The sequence below is a fragment of the Aulonocara sp. 'chitande type north' Nkhata Bay genome, linkage group LG4, assembly GCF_057382095.1.
Source record: "Aulonocara sp. 'chitande type north' Nkhata Bay isolate Kocher_YH1m ecotype deep benthic linkage group LG4, A_spYH_male_GT1.1, whole genome shotgun sequence".
In the NCBI taxonomy this organism is placed as follows: Eukaryota; Metazoa; Chordata; class Actinopteri; order Cichliformes; family Cichlidae; genus Aulonocara; species Aulonocara sp. 'chitande type north' Nkhata Bay.
In genome coordinates this window covers 1,179,727-1,207,544 of record NC_141347.1, presented here as the reverse complement: position 1 = coordinate 1,207,544, position 27,818 = coordinate 1,179,727, and the positions used below count along the sequence as shown (strand labels likewise).

Here is a 27,818-nt window from a genome sequence, read left to right as displayed (position 1 = left end):
TGATAAGTTGATATGATGTGGGTATAGCTGTCATTACAGAGTTATTATTACTATAATAATCTTTTCTTTGAATAGGGAAATGAAATACATTTGAGTTTGCACTCTTATTTTGAAGAGCGGAAGTGTCGTCTTTGAGCTCGCAGAGGTAGTACAGCAGCCGGTGTGTTTTGGTGCTGTAGCCGTCATGGCTGCCCACAGTAACAACTTTATCCGACTGCGCCTGTACTTTGACTACCCGCCGCCGGCTGTCGTCGGTTGCCGCATGTGCTGGCTGCTCGTAGACCTAAACGTGTGTCGCGTGGTGGCCGACCTGGAGAGCGTCATCAGGGAGAAGTTTGAATTCAGCGGCGGGAGCATCCTCAGCCTGTTCATAGAAGACTGCTACCTGCCGCACACGGAGAGCATCTACGTGGTGCGGGACAACGACAGCGTCAGGTGCGCGTGCTTTGTTAGTTGTAACTTTCAAAGCGCTGACAGATCCTGGCATATTTAATACGAGTTATTTAGTTACAACATGTCTCTAAACACTCAGCTCAGTACCATGTGGACGCTGCTTGCTTGCCTAGCTCTGGGTGGTATGAACAAAAACCTGGATCGTGGCACGGTATATCATGATTTTTTAGACACTTTGTCGTCATAAAGGGGAAAAACGTTAATAAAATACAACTAAAAACATCCTTTCAGTGTTATCTATTCTTAGGCTCTGTTTGCAAAAATGAAATACGCGTATTTGGCACAGGGCTATTGAGTGAAGTGTGGATTTGAAACAAACTTCATGTAGACTTAATTTTCCAAAATTTGTGGCACCATTTATTCTCCTGTCACCCCAGAGTCGAGTCTGTACTAATCTAATTTGAAGTATGCACCAATGTAACATACTTCAAATGACCAACACACCTCAAGTTTGTTAAGTTTAAGTCTTAACATAAGCGACACAATATTTAAATTCACACGTATTCATTTTGTTAGTTCAAAAGCTACAACAAACCAAATGCTGTATGCTTTACAACAGTCAGTTTTTCAGTATTCTGCACTGCCATCTGGGGTTCAGATCTGTGTGGGTTTCCTCTCACAACACAGAGATCTGCATGTTGGACAGACTGCTGATTCTAAATCATGTGTAGGTTTAAATGTGCTTTTGTGGTTGCCTGCTGTTTCTCAGTGTTAGCCCTGTGTCATCAAGAGTGTGTCTTAAGGTTCCAACTTCCCTGTAAGGGTTGGATAACTAGTAACTAAGTAAACAGGTTTGACGTTCATTTCGGTCATCTGTCCGTCCGTGAGAAGCAGGGTACACCCTGGATAGTTTGCCACTGACCTTTTTATTTGTGTCAAGGAAATTTGACATAATAAATCCATTGTATAATGTATAATGTTCAACTATTCCTTTAAGATGTGTTCTGTTTTTGTGTCAGGGTGAAGGTGGGCTGGATGAATGAGTTGAATGGATACAGCAGTCATCCAGATGCAGCAAGTGAAAGCGGCAGAAAGAGACGGCGAGCCACAGAAGACACTGTGCCAGAAGAAAATGGAGTGAGTGTCGAATGGAAGAAGAAAAAGAGGAAGAAAAATAACGAGGACAGAATGACAGACGGTGCCAACCTAGTGGCAAGTGATGACCAGAATGAGAATGTACAGGGAAACCCCACAGAGAAGAAAGAGAAGAAGAAAAAGAAGCCAAAGGAAAAAGGTGCTCCTGCTTCTCCCAAACCAGCTGATCTCCCGAAGATTCCAGCTGCTGTCAGCCGGCTGAGTAAAAGCACCAAGAAGCTCCAAGCATCAAAACCACAAAAAGCCTCCTCTTCAGATTCCAGTAGTAGCAGCAGTGATGAAGATGTCGTACCCAAAAAAACAACAAAAACACCCACCTCCACTCCTGCTCCCTCCAAGGTCCCATCAAACACAAAACCTGCCCCCAAAAAACCTCCACAGTCATCGTCATCCTCTTCAGAAACAGAGTCTTCTCCTGATGAGGCTGCCAGTGTGAAAATCCAGCCCAGAAACAAACCTTTAAAAACCACGGCTACCAGCTCAGAATCAAGTCAGGCTCCTTCAGCCCCGCAGCCTACAAACGATAATCCAGAACAGACCGCCAGCATAGCCGAGCCACCTCATACAGCAGCAAAGGGTTCCAACTCGGACAGTGAAGACGAGATCCAGCTGGTGATACGAAGGCCGCTGCAGCAGCCCAGAGGTGGCATAGGTATTCAGTCTCCTTGGCAAGGTCGCGGCAGAGGGAAAGCCAGATGTGGCGGTGGTCAGGGAGCAAGTGTTACGGGTGGGGGTAGAGGAGGAGCAAGCAGAGGGAACAGTAGCAGCTTTGGGTCCAGCTATAATGGAGCCACAGAGCCGTCTTACCAGAATGATTCACTGACCAACACGTCAGTGATCCTGCAGGTTTGTCTGCATCTGAAGCCTAAAATTTAAGTGTAATATCTGCTCTCAAGTAAAATGAATTAAAAGGCATTCTTGACTTTCTGTCTCCATTTTTAGAAGGAAGCTGTGAGTGTACCTAAGCAGGACTACAACTCCATGCCCCTGTTAGCTGCTCCTCCACAGGTGGGGCAGAGGATTGCCTTTAAGGTGGGTGTTGTAAGCTGCAGTCATCTCCAGGTTAAAAATGAAAGCTATCAGCCCTCATACTGTTGTTCTGAAGGAGTTTTAGGGCTACACTAAGAAAAAAAATACTATTGATGATTTTGAGAATAATGTCATACTTTTATTTTGAAAAAAAAAGTCTAAATCTGCTGTACCCTCTGCCTTCTGTAGATGAGGTAGTGAAACAGGCTGATCAGCCCTCTTACAATACAGCATACTCCCTCTTTAATGCACAAGGATGTAGACATCGATGACCTTGCATCTGTCCACTGCAAGCCATTTCAATTTGTACAAATCAGGTCAACTCTTCCAAGTTTGCTTTTCTGTGCCTTGTTTGTTCAACATCCTTATCAGCTGTAGTACACTGTTGTAGCTAATATACTGTAGAACACTCAAAATTAGCTTAACTTTGGGGCGGGGGGACAGTTATCAAAGATTTTCTGTTCAGGTGTAAACTTATGTGAAAAATCGAAATGCTTCACAGACCGTGGCTCACGGGGTTGGGAATCGCATCTGTAACCAGAAGGTCGCCGGTTCAATCCCTGGGCTCTCTGTCCTGGTCGTTGTGTCCTTGGGCAAGACACTTTACCCTACTTGCCTACTGGTGTTGGCCAGAGGGGCCGATGGCACGATATGGCAGCCTCGCTTCTGTCAGTCTGCCCCAGGGCAGCTGTGGCTACAACCGTAGCTGCCTCCACCAGTGTATGAATGTGAGAGTGAATGAATAGTGGCATTGTAAAGCGCTTTGGGTGCCTAGAAAAGCGCTACATAAATCCTATTATTATTATTATAAGCCATGAGTTTATCTTACAGTGCAGTATTTTATGTAATGTTTAAATCCAGTGTTCTCTAAGCAAATACACTGTTAGTGAGCCTTTGGGATTTTTTTCTCCTCTGCAACTCTTTATAGAGAAGTCGAAAAAGTCAAAAAAGCTGCTGTGACTGAATAGCAGCAGTCAAAGGAGCTTGCAAAGAAAAGCGTCTGGACTTCTTTAAGTTACTTGAAGACGTTTCACCTCTCATCCGAGAAGCTTCTTCAGTTCAGTTCTAAGGTCAAATGGTGGAGAGTCCCAGATATAAACCTAGTGGGAGTGACCCCCCACAGAGGGACAAAAGGATGATCCTCTAATCGCCTGAGCCAAGGTGGGAAACTGGGCGTGGGTCCCAATCAGCCAGAGTTTCGGGTGTGTTCATTGTGAAACCTGGCCCCACCTTATCATGCGAATTCCTGAGGTCAGATGGCCCAGGATGTGAGTGGGCGTTAAGGCGTCTGGGAAGGGATCTCAGAACTGGATTATAGATGGCAGAGAGTTGGTGTCGTAAACCCCCGCCTCTGTTCAAAGATGGTCGCTCACAGTGGACATAGATGCTTCTTTCACTCCTCTTTCAAACCATCTGTCCTCTCTGTCCAAAATGTGAACATTGGCATCCTCGAAAGAGTGTCCTTTATCCTTAAGATGCAGATGGACTGCTGAGTCTTGTCCTGTGGAGGTGGCTCTTCTATGTTGTGCCATGCGCTTGTGAAGTGGCTGTTTGGTCTCTCCAATGTAGAGGTCTGGGCATTCCTCGCTGCACTGTACAGCATACACCACATTGTTAAGTTTGTGTTTTGGCGTTTTGTCTTTCGGGTGAACCAGTTTTTGTCTGAGCGTGTTGCTGGGTCTGAAATGCACCGGGATGTCGTGCTTGGAGAAAACTCTCCTGAGTTTCTCTGATACACCGGCTACATAGGGGATGACAATGTTGTTGCGTCGTCCTTCTTATCCTCCCTCGCTGGTGTCTGGTCTTCTTTTCTGTGCCTCTTTGCTGACTTTAAGAACGCCCATTTAGGATAGCCGCACGTTTTGAGTGCTTCCTTTACATGTGTGTGTTCCTTCTTTTTTCCTTCAGGCTTAGAGGGAACATGTTCTGCCCGGTGGTGTAGGGTCCTAATTACTCCAAGTTTTTAGTCCAATAATTACTCCAGTCTTTGCAAGCTCCTTTGACTACGATGACCTGGATGACTGAGAACCTTCACAGACCTGAATAGCAGCAGTTTGCCCTGCCTAGCTAGAGGCTAGCTCGTTAGCTACAGTGGTTCAGAAGCTAACCACTATGGGTAGCAGTCGCTAAGAATTAGGAACCATGTTTTACAAAGATTTTTGTGAACCCATTATTAGCAGCTTTTTATGTTGTTTAAAACTGCATCCACAGTGGAAGCAGTTAGTTTGTTGCCCATATCTTTGAAGCTGATGGCAGGTCACCTTTGAGTATTTCGGTTGCCTAGGTAACCCACTAATATATTTAAGTAGCTCATAAGTCAATCACCAATTTTCAGCTTTTCTCATAGGTAGTCCTTTAATTGTTTATCCTGTCCACTTTGGATCACCAGTCAGGGCTCCAGAGTGCGACCAAATTTTTCAATGGTGCGACTAAAAAAATAATTGGTCGCACCACTGCGACCAACTGTTCGGGTAACCAAAAAAAAATTAAAAATCTCTGCAACTCTCCGTGTGGTCAGCAACAGACACACATTATGCCCCTATCGTGGACTAAACCAATCAGAGATAGTCAGGGGCAGGACCTCTCTGATTGGCCTTGGTCCAGTTGAAAGTGCAGGTGGAAGTGGGAGGTGAGTAGCTTGAATAAAGCGATATTGATTCATTAAATCCTGAATCGACTTTTAAATATAAATGTGTTTTACCAGAAACACCAGATTCTCAGATTAAAGCTCACAAAACTATTTCTAGAACCACCAAACAGCAAATGAGAGCAGGTACATGGATTCCACACAAAGACGTAAACACAGACCTGACCCGACGCATCAGAATCAGCTTTCTCTTTCTCGGCTTTCTCACCCGACGGCCCGTAGACGGATACGTTGTCGGAGCTCAACGATCCTGATGCGTCCGGTCCGCTCTGTGTTTACGTCTTTTTGCGCTGATTCTGAGCTGCAGGTTTTGTCTCTCTCCAACCAAACTTCACCGAGCCAGCAGCAAAAGAAGCAGCAAACTACGCTTCACATTTGATCAATGTCGTCATGAATTCCCTCTGACTTTTGCTGTTTTGCTTCCACCACGAAAAAATCACACTTCATGCACAGCTCTCTCTCTCTCAGTTACTTTCACACAAAGGCATCTGCTGTGATGTTCACAATTCTGATGAAGTCTCACATGTATCAGTACTGATAAATGATCAGAATTAGAATATTTCTGACTGTCTGAGGTTAAATTGAATAGAATCAGGACTTTGAGAACCGGAATCGAATGGATTATAGAAATCAGTGATGATACCCAGCCCTAATGAGCAGCCTAGGTCTGACAGAAGTGGATGTAGCTGTGGGTAATAAGAAAAGATGAAAAGAAAGCACTTTAAGCACAAGATTGTTAGTTAATAGTTTAGAAATGAATGTTGTCAGTATGGACTGCAATTTCCCCCCCAAAAAAGTGCACATGTAAAACTGCGGTGTTAAGCGATGCGGTTGAAAAATTTGAGTGCGCCTAACTTTTTAAAGGTGCGCACCGGTGCACCCATGGCAAAAAGTTAGTCTAGAGCCCTGCCAGTGGTTATTTTGCCCATAATTGCCTGCAGTTGCTTGTAGCACACACACCTCCCACCTCAGGTCCCAGCACGTCTTTTATCGGGGAGCCATGGCTAGATGATGGAGCTCAGGTGTGTGTCAGACTCCCCTGACAGGCACCCTGAACCCGCTGCTCCACCCCTCCCCTGCGGCTGAGCCACAAACCACACCCTGCCGCACTCACATTTTTTCAGCTTATTGAAACCAAAGATTTCGGCCATTTCTGCTTCAATTCTATTTTTAAAGATAATAAAATACATCATTTTAGTATGTAATGCTTAAAGGTCAAAGGTCAGACATCAGTGTGTTGTTATAAAAGCAGGGTAATATTATAATTATGAGGGCATATTGTAATAAAATAAAACAAATACATGGCTGGCTGCTTCATGTCAAATTTCCTTGGGGAAGATACTAAGTTGCTCTCTGATGCATTGTAATAAAAACATAAAGCATCACAGATGTATTACAGCCCTCGCTCTTCGAGGGGAGTTGCGCTGTCAGAGTGCTTTTGTTTCCTCTGTGTTATTGTAGCGCCTCTGCCTTACAGAATAAAGCCCCCTTAAAGCGACTGCTGTTGTGATTTGAAGCTATATAAATAATAATGTGTGAATAAAAAAAGTGAATTGCATTCATTTCCTAATTCTATGTGTTTAAATGCAGCTGCTGGAGCTAACTGAAAACTACACACCAGAGGTATCTGAATACAAGGTGAGGGCAGTCAGTTGTGATGACCTAATCACAACCTTGGAATGATGTTACTAATAAAAGCTTATTTAATAATATCTAATATGGTATAAACTGTCATTCGTACTCTATGACCAACTGTGGTTCTGTTTATATTAGGAGGGAAAGATTGTGAGTTTTGACCCAATCAACAGACAAATTGAACTTGAACTCCTTAATGTCTCTCAAGGTAGGAGATCAGTTCACTGCTGGCATACAATATCATAACTGTGTATAATCATGCCTTTTTAAAAATAATGTATCATGTAAGTAATTATATCAAAATTTAAAAGACGACTCCTGATGTCTTTGAATTGTCAGCACCTAATTAAACTGGTCATGTCACTGGTAGTGATATATAATACGTTACAGTGAAAACCTTTTCATTTTCAGAGAACTGAACACTTTCTCAGAAGAAGTTAAGAGATTTAAGAATTAACCTTCCTAATTTATTTCTGTTTCTAATGATTCCTAACTTGTTGCTTCTTCCAAAGCTTCCGTAGAACCTGGAAAATTTGATCTAGTCTATCAAAATCCAGATGGCTCCGAGAGGGTGGAGTATGCTGTGTCCAGAGGGTCTTGGGTAAGACTTTATGTGCTGTTAATAACCCTCTGAAGCCACAGGTAGTGTAAAAGTAAAGCCAGTGTGGGTGTGCTTTAAATCTGCTGTTTTTTAATGGAGCTGGTCACAAAGTGCACAGCAGATTTATCAGAGCTACTTGAGTCAATCTGCTGCTGCTGAATGTGACACTGATAAGAGCAAAATAAAACCATGAGATAAGAGGCTAAATATATATGTATGGATGCTGATTAGGGTGATAATTCTGTGGGTGTGACCCTTTATCACCCTTTTTACATTACATACATTAGGTCATGTTACTTTATTATTTAATAAATAAATTATCCCCCCCCCCCCCCCCCCCAAACCCCCAAAAGGTGTGATTGTTTTAGACATTTCTCTTTTTTCATGAGTTAACAGGACCACATATCACTCGTCTTAGCTGCCAGTCAGTTTGAGATTGATTTTAAGGTTTTACTGTTTGTTTTTAAGCCTTTGAATGGGTAAGTGCTGTTTCGGTTTTTGTAAAGCCTTTACACTCCGAATAGATCAAAATCAGAATACTTTATTAATCCCTGTGAAAATTATGTGGTTACAAGTTTTATTTTCGACCCTCTGGATTGAAACGTGGGTCGCTGGTTTCCTGGTCCTCCTCAAGTCCACAATCATTTCCTTGGTCTTTGTCACGTTGAGCTGCAGATGATTCTGCAGCTCCACAGCCCAGTACTCTGTCTCATTGCCCCCACTGATGCATCCAGCTAGCATCCTACAACCATCATCTGAAGATGGCAGGTCTCTGTGCCGTGGCTGAAGTCTGTGGTGTAGAAGGGGAATAGGAAAGCGGAGAGCACAGTCCCTTGTGGTGCTCCAGTGTTGTCAGACTCGGACACAGTGCTTGCCCGCTGGTCTACATCATCGTAGACACGATTGAATTTATTGTCTTGCATTGTTCTGTTCTCTTAGCTGCACAGGTCTTATTTTTAATTGTGCTGTATAAATAAATCTGACTTGACTAGTCCTTAAATTAACATGTTTACTTTCTTCTCATAGGTGACAGAACGGTGGGAGTCTCTGCTGGAGCCAAGACTCATCATTTAAGTTTGAGAGAAATAGTGAATTCATACGCCCACATAGTTATTTTTTTAATGACCTGGACTTATCTTTTAAAAGCTAAAACATCCAATGGTTTTGATTCTGGTCCATTTAAACTTTCTTATCTGTGCTTCTCTGTTAGCACATTTTTAACAGCTCTGTTTAAACTGGGTTTAGAGATGAAATGGTTTTTATGCTTAAATCAGCTGAAGGGATGAGTAATGATTTTGAGCACTGGGCCACACTGTAATGGTTTTATTTTTTGTACAGAGATGTGACTGTGATAAGTCTTGTATAAACTGTTTTTTCAAATAAAAAGAACTGCATCCTCAGCCACATCCTCAGGGCAAAATTTTAGTGTGTTATCCACAAAATAATATTTTGCATATTCATTATCTGACTGTTTTATTTTGTAACAAAAAGACCTTGCTCAGAATTGATTTTGAAAAAGTGTTTAACCTAAAATGTAATTATGCTGATAATTAACAAAACACACACTTTTCAATTTTAACTGTTGTGATTTTCTTTTTTCCCTCAAATCCAGCACTTAAACGATTATTGTGTTTTCACTGACTGTTGTCATTTTGTTCTCAACAAATTACCTAATGTACGTCAGTGAAGGTTTTCAAGGTGAACATTTCATTCATCTAGATCCAACCGGTGATTTATGTGTTCCTTTAATTTTTTGAGCAGTATTTGTCCGCTTGAAATATTACCGTTTCCAAATAATACATTAATTCTTAAGTTTTCTTATTCAGTTTTCTGGAAGTCAGTCATATACTAAAAATTCTTTTTACGACGTGGTTAGTTCAGAGTTCAGTTATAGTAGCTAACATTTATGTTAATTTGTACTATTTATACTAATTTTATGTTTAAATTAAGTCGACTTTTTTGTTTCCCAATGTTAATTAAATATTCTTATTGCTTAGTTTTCATGTGGTAGGCTAAATAGTCTTACATGGTATGATTGAGTATTTCAATCTTGTGTGTCATATAGTTCTTTTATTATTGGCCAAACTGGGCTTCCATACATTTTATACATTGTCGTCAAAAGCGGGAGGAAAGTGACAGCACACCTGGATTATGAATTAGCAACTGGCCTGTGACGTAATGCCTCGTGACGAACTCGTAAGTCGTCGCGTATTTCCGACACTCCTCGCGCCTCTTGAGCGTGCCGTGCTGCTTGTATAACAGTAGCGGTACCAGTCGGTCCGGCGGAGCTGAAGGCTGGGATGGTGATGGCGACCGTCGGAGTCGGTGTCTTGCAGTCCGTTTGATTGAGGAAAACCAGAATATAAGCTGTGTGTGTGTGCAGCGCGAAGCCTGTATAATGGAAGGACGTGCCTTTCCCGAACAAGAACAGCTCCTACAGTTTTTGAGGAGGCTCAAGGAGGTTTTCGACGTCTGTGACGAGGATGCTGACGGCTTCATCCGGGTGGAGCACTTGATGGACCTCGGTCTTCAATTCGGTCAAGGAGACGAGGTGAGAGGCTGGAAGGGACTGGGTAACAAAGGACAAATAGCACATCTGCATTCATATTCGTATAATGTTTCCAATATGGTGAATCTGTAATACGTGGAGCTTTTAACAACAGACAACCTGTCCTGCTTATTAACAGTCACAGGTGTGTTAGAGGTGCCAGCAGCTTATTTGCTGCGGTATGACATAGGACAGGCTACAGGAGACTTGACATCCTCGGTGGTGGCTGACATGCTTTGTCTTGCGTTTCCCATTCACTTAAACTGTTCCAGCCTCACAACATTAGGAAAGCTGAAGACTGACGACAATGGGGGCATTACAGCCTCTGTAAAATTAGAAAGCCTAATAATGCAGCTTTACTGCTTATAGCTACACTTTTATCAATGATGAAGGTCTTCTGTAATCCCCCCTCCCCAATAGGGGTTAACTAATACATCAGTCTCAGTGGCTGTATAAAGTCAGTGCGGGGGAAAACAATTCTGAAATCTGATTTTTGCAGCATCATAAAATACATTGTTTAATACAGGTGCTCTGATTTTGTCAGGATAAGAAACATGTTTGGCTATTTTAAAAACATAGTATTGTACAATATTGTAATATTATCCTAGATACTGACTGTACTAATAGAAGAAAGTGGGCAAATGCAGGATCCTGAGCAGTGCTTTGTTCTCCAGTCTGAATGTTTAGACTGGAGTGAAGAATTTCATTTGTCATTTAAACCTTGATAAGAAACATACAAAGTGAAATGGCTTTACATTCTGTGTGCAAGATCAGATATCAGCGTGTTTGTGTTGTTCCTAAAACACTGTGATAAATGTCGCCCTGAAACCTTCACTGCAGCTAAACAGTTTGTCCACACCTGGGACGAGCGTGTTTAAGGGGATTATGCCAGAAGGCCGAGCCACACGTAGATTTCCACACATAGTTACCGTGATTAACCATCGATGAGCCTTGCTTCAGTGGTCAGAGTTGATCCTGGAGATGCACCATATCTTTGTCATGCTTCTGACCCGTTGAGCTGTCAGGGAGCAGCTAATGAAAAATGTGATGCTATGTAACATTTTATTACAGCCCCAAATATGTGAAGTGATGTAGTATTTTATCAAAGAGTATTTAATATTTTCTGTAGCAGAATTATATAATTTTCCATATTGGATGATGATTTTTGTGTGCCATGATAATAACCCCAAGCAGGGCTATAGTCCCGAACCAGGGACCTAACTATATATATATATACACACACACACACACACACACACACACACACACACACACACACACACACACACACACAGAGTAGATCTTCAATTTATTTAGAAATATGCTTGTTGTTGTTCAGGTTTACATAAATAAGAAAGCTATATAAATAATAACTGATGACTTTAAGCGGGCTTAGTCTGCAAGTGTTTCCAGTCCTTTGCTGATTGAGTTTACATATTTGAAAAGGTGGAGTGATGTCTGCTTGTGACTGTGGAGTTTGCTTTAAAGTGCAACAGCGGCTGAAAACCCAGGACACATCACTAAAAATAGCTCAGCCATGCTAAAATGAAGCTACTTCCTCATGTCGCTCCTCCCCTCGTGCACTTCCACTCATCTCTGTGCTTTGTCTCCATGGGAACGGGAGCTTCACTAGATCTCCGCAAGTGGATTGGTTGATTATTAAGTAATTAAATGATCTGCTCAGCTGCTCAAAACAACTCAGGAGAACACCAGCAGCTCTGCATTTCTGTTTGTTCCAGCAGCGTCTGTGGATCGTGGGTTATACACACATCCTGTATTATTTCATCATATTTTTGAAGACATATTTCTGTATGTTTTGTGTAGAAATTTACTGCTAAAGATGTACATTTTTATATTTTATCATCTAAAATAAACAAATCCTATTGTGCTCATTTCGACCATACACCTGCATGCCTCTTTATTAGGTATACCTCGTTACTACTGGGTTGGATGTCATTTTGCCTTCAGAACTCCCGTAATCCTGCATGGCATAGAATTATCAAGGTGCAGGAAACTCCATGTTGACATGATAATATCACACAGTTGCTACAGATCCCCTATTCCACCCCATCCCACGCTCTATTGGACTGATATCTGGTGACGGTGTAGGCCATTTAAGTGCAATAAACTCCCTGTCATGTTCAAGAAACCAGTTTGAAATTTGTGACTTGTGTTGCATTCTGCTGCTCATAAAGTAATGCACATGATCAGCAACAACTCTCAGGTACAATGTAGGATTTATGCTCAGTTGCTACTAAAGGGCCAAAAGTCTCATAAGAAAATATTCCCACACTATTAAACTACCAATACCAACCTGAAGGCAGTGCAGGATGGATCCATGCTTTCATGTTGTTTATACAAAATTATGAGCCTACAATCTGAACGTCACGATTCGACCAGGCAATATTCTTATGATCTTCTGCTGTCCAGTTTTGGTGAGTCTGTGTGAACCGTATCCAGACTTTCCTGTTCTTAGCTGGCAGGACTCAGGCCATCTGGCACAAACAACCCTGTATGTTTGGAATCACTTAAATCACATTGCTTTCCCATTGTGGTACTCGATTAGGACTTAAGCAGGCTGTCTTTATCACATGTCTAAACACATTGAACTGCTGCCGTTCGATCTGATCAGATTATTTGCATTGATGTTCAGTTTGAACAGCTGTATCTAAGTGGCTGGTGAGTGTATGTGCATGCAACACTAATGTAGCTTTTTCATTGATCTGCTTCTGACCATAGATAATATAAAGGAGAATGTACCTATAGTAACACCCAGAGACACTAACAGCACAGAGATGAGCATTTCTGTCATCGCCACTTTGGTCTTTGAAAAATAGACGTGATGAGTGAGAGATCGCTCTTAGTAAGATTATGCATGCTTTGGTTAATGATATGTAATTGAATATACTCCAGTTATCCTCTTTTTGACAATTAGAATGATCAGAATTTACAAAATGAACTTCATGTTTTATTCAGCATGACCCAAAACGATTGGTTTATTCTTTTCAATGCAATATGTGAAAAACATGCTCATTTTAATACATAGGCCACCAATACTTCATTGCTGTTGATTTCTTTTTATACATACGAAAACACCTGATATCTTTTCATCTATGTCCACTCAACATGGCAGACTAAACTATTCATCACTTTAATGTGGACACGGCCAACTGGGATCTGGTGAGCTCTCTATTCTATATTTAGACGTTACTTTCTTCCCTCCTCTCACTGTTCTCTGAAGCGTTGCACATTTCATGTTAAGTAGATGGACACCACTATGTGAAACAAGTGCGACATTTATTAGCACAGAATCCCTCTTGTCGCAGTCGCTGGGTCTAATACGTTTCCTGGCTGAAAGCCTGACACTGAATCATTGTTGTTTTCCCCTTTGGCAGAATTATCTTCTCACTGTATGGTAAAAACTATTTTCAGACCAATTGGAAAGGTCTACCGCTGATGTACTGTGTTGTTAAATGTTTGTGAAACACAAAATCTGAGATATGAGAGCTGGCTGGCAAAGAGCACTCCACTCAGAGCTTTTATTTGGGGAAATTAAAAGCAGCATCCATAAACGTAATATGAATCCTTTTAGTTTATTAGCTTCTTGTACTTTTCTTTAGCCATTGAATACAATACTACATTTTATAGTCTTTGTAAAAACATGATATGAAATGTTTCAGCACTCTGAGCTGTATATTTCCATTTTCATCTCTCTTACTTTTTTATATTTTGCACGTTTGCACTATTTTAATGTACCCTGTAGTACTGTATGAAGGTACACGAATGAAAACTTATCTTTGTAAGGTACAGGAAGCGAAGCTAAAAGCGCCCCTAGTAGCAGCGCCCCTCTGTACCTAGTGACAGATCGAGGTACCTGTATAAGTACAATGAGGTGCTATATTTGTGTGGACTTGGTTCCCCAGTAGCCTCTCGTTGTCTTCCTTTGTTCTTGTTATTAGTTTGAGCTTGCAGCAGTCTCGTTACCCTGAGGTAAAATTAAATTATTGATAATTGTGTCAGGTTTGTGGTCTCGATCTAACTTTCCTCACATTTTTCTGATGCTACATAGAAAAAACACCTAATTTAAAAAAAAGAAAAAAAAAAGAGTTTTAACCATAATTTAAAGATGCCAAAGTAAGTTAGTGGGCTGCATTTCTAGTGTGCTCTGTTGGCTGCAGTCTGTATTTCTGTTTTGAGTATTTGTTCCTGAAGCTCTCTCCTGTCTAACCGTCCTGTGAGTGTCAGATCCACAGTGGCGCTACTTTCTGGTTTTGTACAAAATACTGTTGTCATGGTTTTATTATATACATGCATTGAGTTTTGTTGGCATTGGATGGACCTTTTTTGTCTTTTGGATTAAAGTTGAAAATGAGGACCCAAGAGAGCCTCTCGTGAATTCTAATGCTGTAAGAGGTTTGTAGTGTCTGGTTTCTGCTCGTGTGACATTAAAGAGTCTTCAGGTTTTTGAAGTCAAACCAGGTAGACAGCTGCTGACGTTTACATTTAATCCTCTGTGATAACGTGACACTGAACTCCAGGACGTGTCCGTTTGTGCTTCTATAGATGCTGACATAACACAACTTGTCCCACAGTATACCCTCAGCTCTTAACTGGTTATTTTCATCTTTTTTATCCTCACTGAGAAAGCTGAGAGCAAGATCAAAGCCTGTGTCACAGAGTAGTTCCACCACTTTCCAGACCCGGAGCTATAATCCTCTTTTGACTTATTTCATCTTTGTGTCAACAGAACAGCGATCCTAAAAGCTTCTTTACTTTTACAAATAAAACTACAAATTTGTCACATTTTAGATTTTAGTTGTCAGAGTTGTCTCACTCCATTTGAGCCTCCAAGGGGCCACTCTGACATCTGACAGTCTATATCAGGGTAGTAGTAGTAGTACTGTCAGAGTACTCATTGTTGCATATGAGGATAAACATCCCAGATAATTTCTTTTTTCCAGGAAATTTTTCCTTTACAACATAGATTTTCAATTATTTTCATAAAATTTTTATATTTTTTATTTTTTTCAGTAATGTAGATACAAATAAATAGAAAAAAAGTGTTTTAAGTTCCATTTTGATGTATGAAGATAAAAAAAAAACAAAAAAAAAACAGCCCTAATCTAAGGACATCAGTAATAGCTGTGCAGTTTATTATTAATTTTATGCAATAGGATGTTTCCTACTTTACCGTGGCTGGCATCTTCTGGAGGGGAAAACAGGGACTCGATACTTTTTATTCAGTCTGCCACTTTTTCCAGAAAAGTAGGATAAATCTGGAGTTCTTTGTGAAGTCGGCTGTTTGGTTTATGTAATCCGTAGTTACAGGCAGTCTTTGTGAACCTGGACCCTGGTGTCTCTTCAGACGCCTCTAACAGTAAAACGTGGTTGATGTACTTGTGTGAATCGTCTAATATTTTTCTATGCACACCTTTAAGATTTTTGCTGATGTCAGTTAACAAGGGTACGAGTTACCTTCTGTGTTTTTATTAAAGCGGGTTTCCTTTAGAAAAGGCTGACTTTACTTTTGTGTCTTGCAGGTGAAGAAGTTGACAAGGTACCTGGATCCTAACGCTCATGGGAAAATCAACTTCAAAGACTTTTGCCACGGAGTGTTTGCTATCAAAGGTGAGACATGGACTTTGATTGTCCTGCTCTCTGTCATGAGAAGATGTGTGAGCTTTGTAACTTTGTAACCTTGTCACATTTAGTTAAAGCTCGGTAAACTGTTTTCTACTATTTAGTTTTCTTGCTAAGCTAAGACAAACATCTGCTGACCTCACACTTGTGTTGTTTATACAGACATCATAGTGTTGTCAGCACTTTCATGTAACTGTCAGAATGGAAACAATCTGCTCCATACTCTTCTTCTAATGCTACATGGCCCATTTTACCTTGAAAATGACAAAAAGAGTTTGGATATTATAAAATGAAACATGTAAACATTGAAGATGATACCACTTTATTCACGTAGCTCAAATTACAACAAATATTCTTACTGGTTTTATTACAGAGGAAACATCTGCTTATGTTATTTCCCCTCTTATTATTTACTTTCCTCCCCACACTTGTCCTCCTAGGTTGTGAAGAAATAATGAAGATGACCGTGGGTCCTCGCAGCCATGCCTCCAGCCAGCCATCTGTCACAGACAATGGCTATATATACCAGGTGATTGGATCTTCAATGGTGCACATAATTCTGTGGCATGATGTGAAAACACACCCTGAAACGTCTCCGTTAATACTGCAAATTATTTTAAAGACACTTTTTAAAGTTTTTGTAAACTCAGATGTCAGAGTGAAAGTGGACATTGTTTACATGGAGTGAAACAGCAATAATTCAGCAGTGAAGCTAAGATCATCGATAACTGTTCATTTAGAACAGTGTTTCTCAAGGTTTAGATTTATATTCATAATAAATGAAAATCACGAGGCACTGATTTCTTACCTAAACACCAGAGTTTAAGTGTCAAAAATATGATATAGTGACTGACTTTTCAGAAACAATTTTTTTTATATAAACCTGTACTGCTGGGCTTCCATACAGCTCTGAAGATGCTGCTGGTTCCTAGCATGTGTACTACCTTAAATATATCTCAATTATTTTTGTATCATAAATTTACTGTGTGAAATGTATGTTGCTGTGCGTGGCTGATTATGTCCCTCATAGAGATTAGCCTAACTGGATCGTTGCTTAGCAACAAGAGGATGAGCGAGACAAGAGCGAGACGGAGAGCGAGAGAGAGCGAGAGAGCCGAGGTGTGGTTTTGTCCCAGCTAAAGCTTCGCTGTGCTTTCTACATTACTGCTGGAGCTGCAGTCGTATTTATTTGTGTCTAAGCTCTGAGGACACTGAGCCTTCAGGCATTGGGAATACAGTAGATTTTTGTTTTTAGCTCCACCACAGCAGATGCATTCACACGTACACACTCATTAGTGTGATTTGTGACTTTGTATTGGAGATGAGTGAGATGGTGTCCACACTTATTTGGTAAGTTGCACGAATGTGTCAGACTAACTGATTTCTAACTTTTTGAAAGAGAAGATTAGTCCAATAAAGGAAAAGCACACAGACTGGCACAAAGCTTAAAGTTGTTTTTCATTTTATGTGGCGTTTCTGTGTGTGGATGAATTGGGATATATTATGTTATTTTGTGTGTGTATATATATAAATATATATACATATGCTCCCACACCCCTTCATCACAGACAAAGATGTGTTTAATTAATGAGTGAAAGGTGGGTAGCAGTCCCTCAAATGCCATATTATGTCTGTCTTGTGTCTTTATATGTGAACATCCACAATCCAGCAGAATCCTAAGTAAGAACAGAGTATGGAGCCACTGCTTTTACTGGTAATGATGAGAAACTTGACTTTGTGTGTGTGAAAGAGCGCTTGGGTGTGACCTTGTCATGGTACTACAGTGGGGTTAAGCCAGACAGCAGCATGATTTATTAATAATATACTATCTGGGGCACGCTAACTCCCACATGATAAATCAGCCCAAGACACTACCTCAAATACAACTTCATCATATTCTGTTCAAATCATGAGAGCAGGTCAGAATACCAGCTGTACTGCTGTTTCTCTCTTAAAGCCGTCGCTTTGTGTCGCTGATTTAAACTCCCCTCTTTGCTTTAGTGATTTCTGGGGAAAATGTTTGGCTCACACCTAAAGCTAACCTTAATGCTAATCACAAAGGTCCAAACATTGGATATTGTTAGTAATATCCAATGTTTGGACAATTAAAGTCATCTTAAATATCTTGAGATCAAACTTAAACATCTGAAATTCTTTGAGTTTGTACGTCTCATACAGTTAGTATGTGATGGGGTATTGAAACAACAGTAGATTACAAGCAGAAACATTTTTAAATTTCTATTTAAACTGTGGTTTAACCTTTAAAACTTCATTGTTTGATTAAATCTGCTAAAATAAGCACAGGAAGGCAAGACTGATTTCTCTAAATAGCCTTTTAATAAATGTAGGCTGACATTCCTGGATCTTATTGCTGGATTCGTCTAAATGCAGTGGGATTCTTTCTAGTTTGAGGTCATCTTTGTATTAGGTTTCTTTTATTGATAGTATTTAGTTTTCTGTTTGTGTTGTTGCTGTTAATTCCTTTGTAATTTAAGTCTTGTCATTTTTGCCTTAATTTTTAGTTACTGGTGACCCTGAGCTTATTTTGGCTCCTCGTGTCTTATATCTAGTTGTCTTTCCCTTTCGTTACTTTATTGTGTGTGTATTTTGGCCTGTTTTCTTCCTTTAGCTACTTCCTGCCTTTACTTTGAAAGGTTCAGTTTTCCTGCCTCTCTTATTACCTGATTATTCTCAGCTGTGTTTTGTTCCCCAGCTGTTTTCATCGCCCCTCTTCACCTTTTGTGTTTTTACACACAGTGGTTCATGACAGTTTCCTTGTAAGCAAGATTATAATCTTCGCATTTTTTATTTGAAATGTATATTTCTAAGAACTATATATTAAGATGCTGATGATCCGTTGTTCAGTGTAATCAGTGACTAGGCACTGTATCGGACTTGTATCTCATGCATGATTTTAGCTGTTCTTTGAATAACTGTTTACATGTGATTTTAGTAAACATCTCTGTGTGATGATGTGATTTTGAACTCAAGGGTTTCTGCTTTGAAATTGAAAAAAAAATGTAAAGTTAACTTATAATTCAATTTGTCCTGTTGAAGCGATGCCTTGTGTTGAAGTGTCTAATGTGACTGTTACTTCTATTTCTGAAGTCCTGTAAAGTTCGATTTTTAATCCTAATTCACATAATTTTTCTTGTATGTTCAGAATGGTGAGGCAAAGCTTGGTCCTCCAATTATCATGTGTACACGGTCCTACCAGGAAAGCACGTGTGCTGATGGCGAGTGCGACATGGACAGCAGCACTGAAAATGGCAACAGCTCTGACTCGCTTCACCCAACACGGCAACGCAGGTCAGTCATAACCAGTCTGAGTTGGGACTTTAGGAAGACTTAGAATTTCTTTTGATTGTGGGTTTGTTTTTTTCCCCTTTAATTGTTTTGTTTTGGAATGCAACCCTAGCCGCCTGATTGGCTCAGCGTCTGCGCCCGTCATCTCTAGAGAGGAGCAGTTTGAAGACTACGGTGAAGGGGAAGATGTAGATTTTACTCCCAGCAGCCCTTGCCCTGAAGAAGAAACACGAACAAATGGTTTCTCAGATCTTGGATCCTCGCTTCCCTCCAGGTTGGTGTCTGATGAGAAGGAAGCACTCCCTTAATCGTATGCACACGCAGAATTACATACAAACATATCTTAAGACCCAGTTTTCATGCAGAAAAAGACAAATCAGACTTTTTGGCTGTTTGCTTGTCCTAAAGAGAAAAGCACAGGGCTGTTAACAATGGGCCTGTTTGATTTGAATGCAGTGCATTGTTTTAGACAGTACTGCAAGTTTTCTGAACCATGGCTTGAAAAAGTAGAGCAGGGGTGTCAAACTCAAATACACAGTGGGCCAAAGTTCAAAACTGGAACAAAGTCGCGGGCTAACGTTAATATTTATTGAAATATATTTATTCCTCCAGATTTAAGAATGAATCTTTTCTTATGGACTCAAACACGTTTTGCTGAAAAACTGAATATGGAACAAGCAAAGCTTAATACTAAACAATATATATATTAGCTGTATAATACCAGTAGGCCAGCTCTGATAGTATTTTTGGTATGGCTTCACGGGCCAAATGTAATTAGGCTGCGGACCAAATTTGGCCCGCGGGCCACAGTTTGACACCTATGAAGTAGAGACTGGAAGACATTTCATTGACGCATGCCAATGTGCTCTGCAGACATTGCAAATATCTATAGCTAACAGCAAGAAGCTGACTTTCACTTTTTCAGACATGCTTATTTATATTTGATTATATATGTGGACATTAATCAATTCATTCTTTATAATTCCAGTGCTGGCCACACCCCTCAAAAGATGCGGCAGCTGTATAACAGTGAGCTGCTGGACATCTACTGTTCGCAGTGCTGCAAGAAAGTGAATCTACTCAATGACTTGGAGGCTCGACTGAGAAACCTCAAGGCCAACAGGTGGAGCACACATTCACTGATGTTCATTTCTGGGAGTGACCTGGAACTGTCTTCATCCTAAGACTGAATGAATTTCAGATTTTTAAAAAAGAAAAAATGGTGTGTGTTCATCATTGGGGTATCACACTACTCAGCCTTGAGCCCCGGGTCCAAGAGGACCAACGTGGCTACCATGCTAACCGTGGAACACCTGATTACCCTTTCAAGACAGGGAAGCACTTCCGAGTATGAGGCATTCATTTTCAGTGAGAAAACGGTGGATTCGACCCTCTGGGATTAGATAGAGATGTTTCAAGTACGCTGCAGTCTTGTTCGTAAGACTGATGGTGTAGCATCAGTGCTAATGCAGGCAGGGAGGAGAGAGCTTAGCCTAAAAGATCAAGCTTTAATTTACCAGTCAGTATAGCACATTCGTACAGTTATCTATTTTTTTGGAGCTATTGGTAATGGTAATGACTCTTGCTGCCTCAGCATCGCCCTAATGTCACAAAGCTTGGATTAGCTGTCTTAGCCATCCAGCTAAATCCCCTCTTATTCATTCTTGGCATCAGATGCTGCATCCACATCAAAGGGTGAGCTCGAGTTGTTGCTATAGCAACTGTATCCCAATGTGGCGGGATGACTGGTTGTGAGTTTTTGTCTTGTGTGCGAACAGCAATACAGCTGAAACAAGAACACTGACTGTGGTTAAAACTGTATCGTATGGCAACCACAGAAGAACATTGTTTGAAACCACTGTGTGAATGAAAGCAGAGGTGTCATTGCACTAATTTTACTACCAGCAAATAGAGTTGTAGCAAAGGCTTTTGGATTATTAAAATGGATAGTTGAAGCCTGTGTTACTGTCAGTATGTGTGACTCGGTTCCTCTCCTGTTTTTTCAGTCCTAACAGGAAGATTTCCAGCACGGCATTTGGACGGTGAGTGACCTGACGTTCTTACAAAGCGCCTTTTTAAATTCTTGCTGCTCTAAATCATCTGTGCACTGTAGATATCATAAACTGTTGCTTAGTTTTGGCATCTTTCTCGTTACAATATAAAAAATGCAGCCACTGAAGAACATGGTGGTAGTAGACACTAATGCAAAGCATATACGGGATTTACATGTTTATGCAGTGTAAATATGATGTCTCCTGTTTCTCGGGTGTTTTCTCTCTCCCTGCAGTCAGCTGTTCCAGGCCAATCACAGCGTGTTTGGGTCCAGTCAGGGCAGCAGCACAGAGGATCTGTTCACAGACAGTATCGACTCCTGTGACCTTGACATCACAGAGAAAGTAAACACATAATAATCTTCACCTGCTGGATGATCCTCTAGCTCATAGCACATCTCCAGAGCAGAACAAGGACTACTGTCACAAACTAAGAGTCTAACTGGTGAAGCAGCAGCCTCGTTTTAGCTAATGAAAAATAAAAACAATGCTGAAATAAATTGAAGTCTGTGAGGTGGGGAAAATAGTGTTAGTGTGTAGGAGGATGGATCAATTTAAAACGGGCGATTAATCTCCTGTTAACAACGAGCTGTGTAGAGGCATACTGGGAATGTCTGTATGCAAATGAAGAAGATGCTCTTTAACCTTTAGGCCTTACCTGTGTGATGTGTCACTCAGGTCAGCTACCTGGAGAAAAAGGTGACCGAACTGGAAAGTGACAGTCTGGCCAACAATGACCTCAAGTCTAAACTCAAGCATGACAACACCCACCTTGTGCACAGGTAAGAATACTTGAGCTGAGTGGGTGCTTTGGCTGGGTTTGGTTCCTGTACAAAAAGGCGTGGTGTTTATTTTCATACAAATAACATTAATTGCACCTGTTTGATCATTCTTTACAAGTGGTGCAGATATGAGATATATGTGATGTGAATTAGTCCATAGATCTTATATAAACCTGTGCAGCATTTTGGTTCTAGCTGACTAGTCTGTACCAGTCTGAATGACCTCTGTGTTTTTGCTTCCAAGGGTTCATGAGCTAGAGGAGCAGGTGAAGGATGCAGAGACAAAGTCTGCAGAGAGTCTCAAAGAAGAGGTGAAGAAACACCGGGAGGCTTACACCAAGATGGAGAGAGATAGAAACACAGAGATAGAGCTGCTCTGTAACAGGTAAACTAACCAGCAATTTACCTGAAGGGAAGTTTCCCCCATAATCCAACTCCTAAACAGGCTGGTGCTAGATTTGGCTCTGATACAAGATCAACTACACATCTGCTGTTAAGGCAGGCATTCTGTAACCATAAACTACCACAGACACTGATTGGCTGTAGGTCTCATGAAATGAAACTGCTGTTAGCCTTGTTACCCTGCCGTTGCCTGCTATTAAGACAGGAAATAAGGAAATGTGCAGCGCAAATTTACAAGCTGCTGTGCTGATCAAAGACGGTCAGCGTTCTGGCACTTTAAAAACACCAAGCCTTACTCATGTCTTTTAACCTCCTAGGGCCTGGCGTCCATATATGTGGACATCACATTTTGGGTTGTCAGGCCCTTGTAGAGCCCTTGTGCTCTACAAGGGCCTAATATCCGCTTACAGGGACATTATACTGCCACTTCTATCAACATTTAAAACAAATGTCCTCATTTTTGGATCTCATTTTTCTCAGAAACAAAAATCTGGTAAAAAACAATACAAAACAGGTAATTCTTTTTATATTCATCAGGTCTCAATCAGCCCAAATAGCAAAGAGAAATTGAAAATGCATGCCATGAAAGAGTTCAGGTCTTAGGAGGTTAAAGTTCACTGGGGTACCTGTGATACCAAACTAAAGCTGTTTGCGTTTGTTCACCCTAAGGTTACAGCAGTTAGAAGAAGAGAATACAGAGATGAAGTTGAATGTGTGCAGACTCAAGTCTCAGACTGAAAAAATGGATCAGGTATGCTGAAGTATCTTCCTGTGTCATCATGATGTAATCCTTTTATTATTTTATATAAACTTCATGAGTAGTTTCACCTTGACAAGCTTTTTTCTTTTAGTTTGTCTGTACTCATCTTGGTTGCTGCTAGGTTTCCATATCTCAAATGTTGCGAATTTTCCTACATATATCATAAAAACATGAGTGTTTCTTTTTCTCAGCCACTGTTTCCTGACTTGTGTATTTTGCAGGAGAAGCAGAGGGTGACAGACAAACTGGAGGACACTAGTTTGAGGCTGAAAGATGAGATGGACCTGTACAGGAAGATAATGGACAAGCTCTGGCAAAACCGCCACGAGTTTCAGAAGGAAAAAGAGTCCATGCAGGAGGTGAGACACTCCTCCCAGGCAATCATTTCTATGAAAATAACTTCATTTCCCACTGTAGTCACCAGGTAAGATAAGAAAAGGTTAATGTGGAACATGTTAGAGTTGTTTGACCGACTGTTTTGTCTGCAGCTGATTGATGATCTCCGTCGGGAGCTCGAGTATCTGCAGTTGTTTAAACTGGAGATGGAACATCCTGGGAAAGGCAAGGGGCTGTCTGAGTTTAACGCCAAAACCAGGGAGATGGAAATGGAACATGAAGTGAAGAGACTGAAACAGGTCCACACAGAACACACTCATCCTTGTTCTTCCTCATTGCAGAAAAGACTTTCTCTTCTACTTTTAATTCCACAATGGTCAGATTTGTGTCATTTCATTTATTTCTATTTAATCCACACAAAAAATAAATTCTTGAAACATGCATATATCCAAACAAGGAGCTGCTTGAGCCCCGTTAATGTGTATTGGGAAGTAGCATACTGAAGTAGAACTCCCAAACCTGTGTTGATACACTGATGGATCGCTCAGTCCTGCTAACTTTACTTTGCTGTGTAAAAGTCCCATTCTGACCACCTGTAACGTGCGCTCCATTTCGTAACTGCTCTCACATCAATTTCGGTTTCAAACTTTTATGTTTATGTTGAGCTGCAGAGAAGCCAAATATTAGTCTTTAGTTGTAAAGTCCACAGCAAGCCCAAAGGCGCTTTGTCAGGTCAGAAATGCTCTCTGTTGTGTCCTTGTCTGTTTTTCTCTTCCCAACAGTCACAGGGTAATCTCCAGTGTTGGGCAAGTTACTTTGAAAAAGTAATTAGTTGTAGTTACTTTTTTGAAGAAGTAACTAGTAACTTAGTTACAATATTATAAAAGTAACTAATTACTAGGAAAAGTAACTATTGCGTTATGGTTAACCCTCTGGGGTGGCTGTTTTTGACTACTTTTGATTTTACCGCTTTAAAAAGTGTTTACCTCGCCTTGTTTGGTATCGTTCTTTTCAGCACAACCTCACATGTCTGAATTTACAGTTTGTTTGTTTTTTCATTTTGAAATACTGCATTAGCACAATTGATCCGAAATCAGACAAAAAACAGAGTAGAAAAAAAGTTGCATTTTTTACTGTAGCAACCACAAATGAATCATTTTCATAATTTGAAATGCAAATATACATTGTAAACTTTACAAATCTATGCACAAGTTTTGCAAACCACAAAGTTGTATGCAGCTATTTACCTAAAAAAAAAATTAACCATTTCAAACTATTTACAGAACAATCAGGTGTTCTACATCAATCTAGATGCCACACAAACTATTTGTGCAAAAATAATTTCTGTCCACCATGAGATAAAGGAGAACATCACAGGCCTGATACCTGCAGGCCTGACAACAGGTGTATCACTCGTCCTGTTTTCTACCTGGAGACAGCGTTTATACTGTTATCTGCCTTTGGTGGCTTTATGGCAGCAACTCATTGTTCTGACACACACAGCAAAACTATCCACTACACTACACACTAACTGGGATTTGCTATGTCATCTTAAATTGGTCATGTGATTGGTTTAACCATGACTGCTCTATTCTTTCTCAGCCAATCAGCAGTACCTGTGCGATTGTTCCCCCCCCCCATATCTCCCAGTAAGCTGAAGACAGCTTCAACAGTCTGTGTTGAAAAATAGTTACTGAAAAAAGTAACACCGTTACTTTTAACGCCATTATTCCCATCACTGGTAATGACCATTCATTTGGGCTACCCTGCATTTCCCTGTTAATACCCAGTTTTGCCAAACTGGCATTGGCCAGCGGTGGTTTCATACTTGATTAAATCATTAAAACAATATTTTCATGAAGTAAAAATCTTCCTTTCAACTCAGAAAAATTGAAGAGAAACCCAAGTGTATGTGATGTTTGGAGGGAGAGTGAGACATACACCCACAGTCAAAGGCAGGCAATCCTAATCACATGTAATGGATATGGCTCGGTTATATTTGTGAGATTTTTCAAGCTCACTGCTTTCTCAAATTCACACACACATCGAGTCAGGACCGGGTCCTTTGTGTCTGTAGGAGAACCACAAGCTGCGCGATCAAAACGACGACCTGAACGCTCAGATTCTCAGTCTGAGCTTGTACGAGGCCAAGAACCTGTTCTCCTGTCAAACCAAGGCCCAGTGCCTGGCAGCTGAGATTGACAACGCTTCCAGAGATGAGGTTGGTCTGTTACTGTTGGTTGGATGAAATGGTTATTCTTGATATAACTGCGCTTGTAATGCATTCCTCTTCTCGCTCAGCTTGTGGATGCTTTGAAGGAGCAGGAGGAGATCAACCTGCGTCTGAGGCAGTACATGGACAAAATCATTTTGGCCATTCTCGACCACAATCCTTCCATCCTGGAGATCAAGAATTAAACACAATGCACATTTGTATTAGTGAAGCTGTGCTGATCTACCGTTACCTTTAGTCCGTAAAGTTGTAATCCATAACATTCCTGTCCTGGCTGAAGCTGATGGAGCTGCTTACGCTACAGACAAACACATTCGCATTGTTCACTCAGTGATGTTTTTTTTCACAGATATTGTGCACGTTTGGTCCCCCCTGTGAGATGTAAATCTTAAGCTGCAGTACAAAATGCAGGAAATGTTCTGTTGGTGGACATAAATATTTTTTCCTGCTGAACTGCAGCAAACAGTTCACATTAAAGCTTTCCTGCATTTCAGCATCAACTCTTTGGGTATCATTGCTTTTACTTGGAAGGTGACACTAACCCTGGATATTTAATCCCTTTAATGTGTGACCACTTTGAATCTGGTAACACATTTTAATGTGTGGATGTTACCACAAATTACTGATAATGCAATAAATGGGCAGTTTTTGGTTTGGGTACAATCAGAATCTGATGTCACTAAAAAGTTAAGGATTACAACTTTACATTGCAGCTAACATTCTGAATGTTTGACACTTGCACACAAATGTATGTACATTACCACAGCAGCTGGTCTCCACATCCACCCGAAGTAAACTCCTCTTTATAAGGAATCACTGTAGAGCAACTTTGCCATTTTAATCTTATCCACCGATGTTTATCACTGTATGTTTGAAAGTACATAAAAGAAAAGCATCTTTCCTGTATGTTATGTAATTTGGACAACTGTCTTTGACTCACAGGCACCAAGTGGAAAACAGATTTAAGAAGTGAAGCAAATAAAATGGGAAGGTGAACCGTTTCTGTAGTAAAATCAGAAACGAGTTGTTCTGTAGAGATTGTAGATAGCTACACAGTACATGAACACTGATGTAAGCCTTTCTGGTGACACTCAACTTTTCAGTTCTTGTGATCATTTGATTGCGTTTCTAACCCTTTAATTTAGCTGTTTGAACACAGCCGAATGTTTACATTGAACCATATGCTTTTATATCGGTTTTCAGTAGTAGTTCCAAATGTTAATGTCACTAACTACATGAAGCCTTTGCTTTCTGAAGACTTTTCACTATAGAGATATTTAAAGGTGCCAATGAACAGAATTATGTGCCAAATCATTTGTTTTCCACAAATAATCTAGTAGATGAAGAGCATCATACTGCAGAGCTGGATGGCTTACATGTACTTGTATATTAGCCAAATTAGCATGTGTATCTATGAATCCAGAACTGTAACATGCATTTATTAATAAATGTGTAGAAATGTGCGCACATCATAAAAACTGCAAGTCCAGATCGTGTCGTGCTGTTCTGATCTGAGCTTATTCCAAATTTTCTCACCAAATATGAAAATATTCAGGTTCAGGAAATTGTATTTAGCTTTGCAAGGAAATGAATACATGTGACACATGTGGTGAAGCTCGAGGATTTTAACAGTGTGAACTAATGATGTTCTTTGCATTGAATATAGATTACAAGAAAACTCTGTGGGGCACCTTTAAAATCAGGTTCTGCACTGTAGCCCAACTATGAAAGCACATAGCACGTGATATAGTAACACACTTGTTTCGTAGGCAAAGTTTATATACCTGGAACAATGATTTTAAAATAGGGTGTAAACATTCTTGTTCTGTCAAAATTCACATGTTCACATTGATTTCTTTTATTTTTGTACCACACATGGAGCAATGGGTGACTAGATGTGTAAATAAAATCCATTCGCTTAGCACCACAAAGTTGGTCCTGGTTGCTTATTCGTAGTCTTCTTGTCTTGTTACTGGGTACAAAGTAACAAATATGTTAATGCAGGTGTGATGTCATGTTGTACACAGAATGATAGGAATTCTGTCCAACCTCAGTTGGGACATACATACAGTCACTTTAATATATTTAATGAAGTCATGTGAATTATTAACTGGGGGTTTGTCCCCACGTTACAGCGTTGAAATTTGATTCCTTTTGGGTATTCTTTTTCTTTTTAGCACTCATTTTTACATACAGGAACTGGTCACATGTAAGCATATTTAAGCTCTGTGAAAGCTGCAACTAAGTCACCATATCTAAATAACAGGATTTATTCTGAACAAGTTTGGGCATTAATATCA

General features: G+C 40.4%; 2 protein-coding genes across 2 annotated transcripts; both read left to right on the top strand.

The window, feature by feature from the left end:
* Positions 1-8,868, top strand: coil (coilin p80). Its single transcript, XM_086287861.1, has 7 exons — positions 1-435; positions 1,413-2,394; positions 2,491-2,580; positions 6,815-6,862; positions 6,998-7,067; positions 7,372-7,460; positions 8,487-8,868. The coding sequence occupies exons 1-7, from the start codon at positions 185-187 to the stop codon at positions 8,532-8,534; spliced, it is 1,578 nt and encodes a 525-aa protein (XP_086143987.1). The 5' UTR covers positions 1-184; the 3' UTR covers positions 8,535-8,868.
* A 771-nt stretch (positions 8,869-9,639) lies between these two features.
* rab11fip4a (RAB11 family interacting protein 4 (class II) a) lies at positions 9,640-27,449 on the top strand. Its single transcript, XM_086287860.1, has 15 exons — positions 9,640-10,011; positions 15,549-15,636; positions 16,089-16,177; positions 18,812-18,957; positions 19,067-19,228; positions 19,943-20,077; positions 20,961-20,996; positions 21,242-21,350; positions 21,684-21,787; positions 22,032-22,172; positions 22,859-22,940; positions 23,171-23,308; positions 23,438-23,584; positions 25,363-25,506; positions 25,587-27,449. Exons 1-15 carry the CDS (start codon positions 9,859-9,861, stop codon positions 25,701-25,703), a joined length of 1,791 nt encoding a protein of 596 aa, XP_086143986.1. The 5' UTR covers positions 9,640-9,858; the 3' UTR covers positions 25,704-27,449.
* Positions 27,450-27,818: the final 369 nt, after the last annotated feature.